Source organism: Chelon labrosus (assembly GCF_963514085.1).
Source record: "Chelon labrosus genome assembly, chromosome: 22".
NCBI lineage: Eukaryota > Metazoa > Chordata > Actinopteri > Mugiliformes > Mugilidae > Chelon > Chelon labrosus.
Genome location: NC_140355.1, coordinates 19,300,065 through 19,307,585, shown reverse-complemented (window position 1 = coordinate 19,307,585; position 7,521 = coordinate 19,300,065). Strand labels below are relative to the sequence as shown.

The 7,521-nt window shown below is 41.9% G+C and overlaps 1 protein-coding gene across 5 annotated transcripts in view; it reads left to right on the top strand.

Moving 5' to 3' along the window:
• Nucleotides 1-1,132: 1,132 nt before the first annotated feature.
• fcho2 (FCH and mu domain containing endocytic adaptor 2) overlaps nucleotides 1,133-7,521 on the top strand; it is a 43,773-nt gene continuing 37,384 nt past the window's right edge. For 4 of the 5 annotated variants that reach the window (XM_084572707.1, XM_084572706.1, XM_084572705.1 and 1 more), the window contains exon 1: nucleotides 1,133-1,277. In XM_084572707.1, the coding sequence (XP_084428833.1) occupies nucleotides 1,245-1,277 (33 nt within the window). In that variant the 5' untranslated portion in view covers nucleotides 1,133-1,244. The remainder of the gene's footprint in view (nucleotides 1,278-7,521) is intronic. The other variant, XM_084572704.1, reaches the window with a different exon arrangement.

Sequence of the window (7,521 nt, the reverse complement as noted above, 5' to 3'; positions counted from 1 at the left end):
ACTAAAAACATGCTAATTTATGTGGGTGTAAGATCTCAAGAAGAGTCACGTACACACATTTGTTTTCTTCCACTGTACGTGTGCAGACAGCGCTGTAATGGAGGCCATGCAAATATGACAGCGCCACACATTGCATGTTTACAACCTTTATCCATTTAACAGTTGATGACAGTGCACCGAGACCCTAAATGTCTAGGTGGACATGCCCGAGTGTACACACACAGGGTTACAATATCGTCACGCTTGATTTAGCGCTATTTGTGGAGCCTTTGAGGACAAAAGTCCGGATGGAAAATTACAACAGAAAGTCAAAGTACATTTAAAAACAACAAAAGTGAGCCGCGGTGCTGCGCAATCAAAGCTGCAAAAACCATAAAACCACACAACAAACACAAAGGAAATAATATTCTAAAGCAACCCTCATGCTTATTTAAAATGAGAATAAAAAGGAGCCTTGAGATGGGATTTAAAAGCAGACAGCTTGACATGCAGAGGCATATTATTTTCAGAGTTTGGGGGCTGTAACAGTAAAAGCATGATCTCCCCCACCAGTGTCTCACCCTTGAGCTTGGTGTATATATTTGCTCTTATCCTATATTTTATGTGTACAGATTGAGATTTATTTTATTTTATTTTATGTAAGTTGTTTCTGTACAAGAGAGAGAAGTTGCCAGAGTCAAATTCCTTGTATGTGTTCATACTTGGCTATTAAAGCTGATTCTGATTCTGATTCTGATTCACTTTATGGAGACATGGAGGCCATGTAGTGATTTCAACAAGTATGATGTCTAAAAACTTTAAAATAGCCAATTAATGCATAAAAAATGTGCAAAAAATATATAAAATATACAGCATAAACATTTTTTTTGTTTTAACTTTTAGTTTCATGCGCTGCTGCAACGTGTTCAGTGTGCATGGATTTTACGCGGAGCACTTGAAGGCAGCATTCTGGCCAACGGCTGAGCGGCGGCCATGTTGTGCCGCCGCTAGTGGCGCTGTTTCCCCCGCTACACTTGCGCTGGAAGAAACCGGGTGAAGGGAGGGGGGAGGAGGGGAGGGTGAGAGACGCAGTACAGCCGACTGGAGGTGGAGTCTTTAGGTGGGGAGGGAGAAGAAAGGGGAGAGGAGGAAAACGGGGAAAGGCAGAAACATCAGAAACGGGGGGAGGACGGTGGATAATTTACGCTTTAAAAGTTGCATCAACAACAAAATCTAAGAGCTGCGGCGAAGAGGAATAAAACAAGATGATAACGCCCTACTTCCTAGAGAATTTCTGGGTAGGTGGTGCCTTCTTTATTCTCGGTGTTTACACCGGTGCTATTCCTCATTATTGTCTTGCCGTGTTCCCTCCCTATCATGTTCATGTCAGCCAAAGAAGCTAGTGTTATTTCGCGTTGCAGGAGGTGGTCGTGCGCTCTGTGTTTCTCAGTCTCGGCCCCCGTTTTTTTTTTTTTTTTTTTTTACTGTCCGCTGCGGCCACACTTCAAACTGGTCAGCTCGCCCCAGCGGCCATCGTTCATTTTTTCTCCGGGCGTTTATTTTGCCACCCCGAGGTTTGGGGCCCTCTGTTGAACCCAATCTAACTTGAATCCCTAAATGGCTCCGCCCCCCTCGTTTCCGTTAATTGGCTGCGTCGGGATCGCTTGGAATGTTTATGGTCACTTCCTTGAATTCTATTGGCCGCCTCGCCTGTCAATCACGTGCATTCGCCGTGCGCGTCATATTCTTCCGTAACAAAGTTTCAGTGAGAGGCCAGATGTTTTAGTAAGTTAGAACAGCTTTAAAAACGCACAAAAAACAAACCGTCTCGCGCTATATTAGGACATGTAGCTTAATATTTACACAGCCACCGCTGTAGCGGCTTGTATTAGAGTTCCTCAGTGTGCAGTGTTGTTTATGTGTTGCCTAAAGGTCACTGCTCTACCGATACTGTTTTGACGTGGCCGTGTAAAAGCAGGTTTAAAATATCTGTCTTCAGTACTGATTATGTCTTGGCTTTGAGTTTTGCTTTACTTTATTTTTATTTTTTTAAAAATAAAACAACATACTTCATATATTGGGAGTTTATTGCATTGTAACCACTGTAGCAAGTTTTTATTTTAGTGTTAGAAATTAGTTTAGACCAATGGTGACACATGCTTGTAAACATGCTTCAATCCACACCTGAGCTAACAGTTGATGAGAATATATAAAAATAAAATAAAATAAGCTTTATTTCACGTGTGTATATATATGCAAAACACATTTGAGGGGGTCTAGTATCCATTATCCAAATATTTAACGTTGCCAAAACATGCGGAATAAATGTATGTTTTGGGTCAGTCGTGTCCTCTGAGTGTCCATTCATACGTGTCTTCCCTAAGATGGGAATAAAGGGACGGCATGTTTCGCCTCACATGACCTCAGCTTCCAGGTGGCGAAGGCTGGAAGGGATCTACTCCTACAAAGCTGATGTAATAATAATAATAATGATGATAATAATAATGGAAGTTATTTTAAGCTATTGAGTCACTAGAAAGTCCCTTTTTTTCCCCCCAAAAAGGAGACTTCATTTATTATTAACTAAACGGGAGGAAAAAGAGGAGAGCGGAGACACTCCTGATTCTTCAATCTGGCCTTTGTGCCCCGCGCCGAGCAACAAGAGAATCCAGTGATGGCAAAGATCAGCTGTGCGTTTAACATGCAGCGCACACACGCGCGCATACTTGGCATCGGGGGGGATGCGTCCGTTCCCCTTTGACTTGACTACAAATCATCACCACGAAGAGATGCTCGTGCAGAGAAGACTGTCACATTTGGAACGTCTTTTAGATGTGTTTTCGTTTTCGGGAACTCGTCACAGATTTGCTCCGTCCCGCTTAAATACCTGATGTAGACAACATCTCCCCTCAGCTGAATAAACAAGTTCTGTAGGAATTAGGAGTCACGACATGGTACGGCGGCGTGCTTCTTCTTCTTCTGTCAAAACTGCTGCACAAAATCGAGTGGTCACTGGCTGCGGCCCGTCCGCTCGCTAGATTCGTTTGCAGGCCTCGTCTTATTTCCCCTTTGTTCTGCATGTGAAGCGTGCATGAGTAGGTGTGCTAATTGTGTGGTCTCTTGATGACAGTTTTGCAACAGAGGTGTTTTTATTTTGCGACGTGCTTGCTGCAGTGTCAGCTGAGCGGTGCAGCAACAAGTAATCCAGCTAATTCCTAATGGAGATCTGTGTCAAGTTTACGTTTAATGTCCGGCCCGTTGGCCTCCTGCATGTCATGGGAAAATAAGATAGCAATGTGATAAGCAAACAGTGTTGATACAGGCAACAGACCCTGGATGGCCTTCTCCTCCCGGGTGTCTGTGTTTTTTGATGCGTGTGGTCTAATGGGTTCTCACACTATTGACGGTGCAAGTCTTACAGTTGGGGTCAGACGGGAGGAGTGTCGCAATAACCCACCCCAGACTGAAGCAAGAAAATGAGATGGATAGCGGTGACTCATTTCCTTCAGTTTGTCTCATTTCTGCAGACTTAGATCAGACTTTATTGATCCACAATATTGAAAACCGCTAGTAAAAGGGATAATAGATCTAAAATAGTAAAAAATAAATAAAATAAAATGTAAAATAAAATAAAATGTAAAATAAAATAAAGCGTAAAATGAAAGTAAACGTAAAAAAAATAAATGCTAAAATAAAATAAAATAAAATAAAACTTAAATAAAAGTAAACGTAAAATAAAATGTAAAATAAAATAAAATAAAACTTAAATAAAAGTAAATGTAAAAAAATAAAATCTGAAATAAAATAAAATAAAACTTAAATAAAAGTAAATGTAAAATAAAATAAAATCTAAAATAAAATAAAACGTAAATGCTAAAATAAAATAAAATAAAACTTAAAAGTAAATGTAAAATAAAATAAAACTTAAAAGTAAATGTAAAATAAAATAAAATTTAAAATAAAATAAAATAATCAAAAAAAATAGTTTTAAGAAAAAAGTACAAGATTTTCATATGTACAAGAAATAGAAGTAAATACACCATTTTATACATAAATGGTGGATAAATGGTGCAGCAAATGTTGGTTTTACATATTTATCTTTCCAGAAAGATGGACGAATAATCACATAATCACAGGAATTGGTGACATTTGGACGCTCGACTTTTGGTTTTTGCTTAAAACAAACATGCACATGCACATAAAATAGGGGTTAAGGTGGTTTAAATGCCCGACCTGTTCTGGGATTTATCCTGCAGCCTTGCACTTGACGCCACATCCCTAGCTGTAAGTGGCGGTCATCTATACTTCTGTTTCTACCACAAACAGCGACCAGCCTGAGTGTGTGCCTCTGTGTGTGCCTCTGTGTGTGTGTATATGTGTGTGTGCGTTCTTGCCACATACCACAGCTGCCTGTGTTGCTGTCGGTCTGACGGGTTGCGATAGCTTAGTGTGCCGCTCCCAAAACCTCCGCGGTCACATGACCAGGGGCAGACACTCAGATGTCTACCTGCTCTGGGGTCTGCAGACGTTAGTTTAGAGAGAGAGTGTGTCTCGTTTAGTTATGTCTGAATTCCTCAGCAGAAGTCTTTCCACTCCTTTCACCTGAATACACCCAGACGCCGTGAATTTTTTTGTGTGTTTCCTCTGGAATACACAGTTGCTGTCGGAAATTACACGACCGAAGCTTCCTGCACATGTTGTCCACTCACTTGCGTGTTCATTAGGCACGGGAGTGAAACAAGTGCGTTCTGAAATAACAGTCCTGCTCTGAATGAGAGCTTTGTGAAGGTTATGGTTTTTAGCTTAAAATAGTGTTATGGCTTAATATAACTGAGAGAGCTGTTCATTCAACTCTGTTTTCATCTCGGAGGCTGCGGCTTGTGGTTGTAGCGACACGTGTTCCTATTATTTTGACAACTCCGTTTCAGTCAGTGGGCTAAATAACAGAACGTTCTTTTTGGTTTACCAACTCTGTTATTGACTGTTTGCACTGCCAACGTCACACCTTTCTGAAAAAAAACAAAACAAAATGAGAAAACACCAAGAATGTCCTCTTTACTGAAGGGTATTTTGTCAAGTGTCTTGCATATCCCGTAATATCCTGGAAAACGCCGCAAATCCGTGTTCTTTACCGAAATCCAGTCTGACGGATAAAACAACATGACACCGGTGTGACATTAGAGGAAGCTTTAATTGGGTTTTCTTTTGTCGTTAGACGGAGCAGCATAATGCCGAGCTGACCATGTCATGGCTTACGTTACTGCCTGTCAGGCTGTAAACACTCCCCACACACAGGATATTGAAACTGGTATTGTACTCTAACAGAAAGAAAGTGAATTCCTGTCTCCCCTTGTCTCTCTCTCTCTCTCTCTCATTCTCTCTCTCTCTCCCCCCGACAGATGTTATATGATAAACTGCAGCGCTGTGGTTTTCTTTTTCTTTTTTTTTTAAATCTGGTATTTCAGATTACGTGTGGCGGTTTCTTTTTTGTGTTGATTTTACACTGAGGATGTTGTCCAGTATAAATACACAGTAGAAAAGACATGGATGCGTGCCACACAGACTCATGGGAAGGCTTGAGTTGAGTTTCTTCCCCATGCCGCTAACGAATATTCACTATTTACTGATCTGGTGTGCATCTCCATATCTCCAACGACAGAAAAGCCCCCTATAATCCAAGGTGATGCGTTCAAATGACTAGTTTTGTTCCAGCACATTAGCCAAAGACACACTGGCCGATTTGAAAAAGGTGAAAACGAGGGCGCTTTGGATATTCTTTAACTGAAAATGACTTTAATGATTAAGCAGTGAGCAATTTCTTTATTTTTCTTAATGGCTGACGTTAAAATAACCTTAAAGGACGAACGGTTAACAGAGATTAAGGCATTTGCCGCTTAATCCGTTGCTCTGATTGTTATTCTTTTCTCTGTGTCAACTGAAACCCGTCCCATAATGAACGTGTGACGAGTCGCCGGACTCTCCGACCCAGATATTGCACATGTTCCCAGTGTTTCCTATACAAATGCATTTATTTTATTTTCCAATTTTGCAGATTCCTGCGTTTTATTTCGCTGTCTCTTGATTCTGTTGTGTCACTTTTTTTTTAAATTTCCCCTCAATAAATAAATAAAGATGCATTCTCATCTTAAATATCCCAAAAGTCGTGAAGCTCAAAGCGGATATATTTTACGTCCAGCCGTTAATCCACTTAATAACCTCTCCAGTAGCCGTACCCAAACAACTACCTTGTCTTTTCAGCTTTTACGGGAAGGATTAGAAAGTTAAAGGGTTAACTTGTGTTTGGGAAAGGCGTCTTAACATCATCAAGAGCTATTTAACTAATGTCAGTCTTTTGTTTGCATAATAATTCAAACCACAGGCCCAGGTTCCACGAACTCTCTCGAGCTCTCAGTCACCGGTCGAGGCCCTGAGTCGTGTGGTAACGGCTCATTTCTAGGAACAGTTCTGCTTTCAGCCTGAATAACATATAGTTTATAGCCGCTTTATATTATGTGAGTGTATTTCTTTCCATCAGGGCTCCTTCTCCTAGCTTATGAGTGAAGCCAGTCTTCCCAGCGAGAGCAGTAGTGACGTAAGCCGTCTAGTTGCACGGCTATTACCTACTCCTTTTTTTTTTTTTTTTTTTTCTGTGTGTGTGTGTAAAGCATACAAAGACAGGGAGTGCCCCGGCTGTGTTCTGCGCTGTGCTGTGCTCTACTGTGCAGTGCAGGCGCACTTTAAATCTGTTTTGGAATCCGTTTCTATCAGTCGCAATAATGGCGCAGAGTCAACACTGGACGCCGTTATCTTGCTTCCTTTTTCACGAACTCCCTCCATTTATAGGAAGAAGTCCTAATGCGAAGGGCTGCCTGCAAACCGCTCCCGCCGCTCAAACGCGCCTTGATTGACGTGAGCTGACCTCTCTGCGTGGCGTCCTCCCGTTTCGGTGGGGCAGGGGGGGCGGGGCTAAGAGTTAAGAACTTCTTCATCTCAGTCCAAGCATAATGAGCACTTTTGAATTACACAACGTGTGGCTGGAATATTAAACACTCGGTACGAGGGCCTTTCATCAATGAGTCTCCAGACGAGGGGCGTTGAGAAACTGTGCGGCGCTGTGGTATCACTTCCCTCTGCTGCCTCTCGTGATATAGCTCAGCTCAGTCCTCACAAATGTCAGGTCTTTTTTGCCACTTTGAAAAAAAAAAACGCCCTTAGCTGTTTCCTGCGTTTGTTTTTATTTTTCTTTTGTACTCATTGATATCACATTCCACATGAACACAGCCGTTTGCACAGAATGGACTCTCTTCCTGTTGCAGTCCTGCTCTGTCTGGAGTTGTGCGTTTTCACTTACTTTCGTCACTTCCCCGTTTTGTGGGCCGATTGGCCAATTGTGTCAGCGTTGTCTCTCGCACAGCTCAACACACTTTGTCTCACTTGGCAATCTGATGCGTGCACCAGTTCGCGCTTTTGGCCTTTTTGGTGTTGGGAGACGCAGCAGTTTAACGTCCCTTTACCGGTTTGTCTTGTAGCACATCTCAGCGG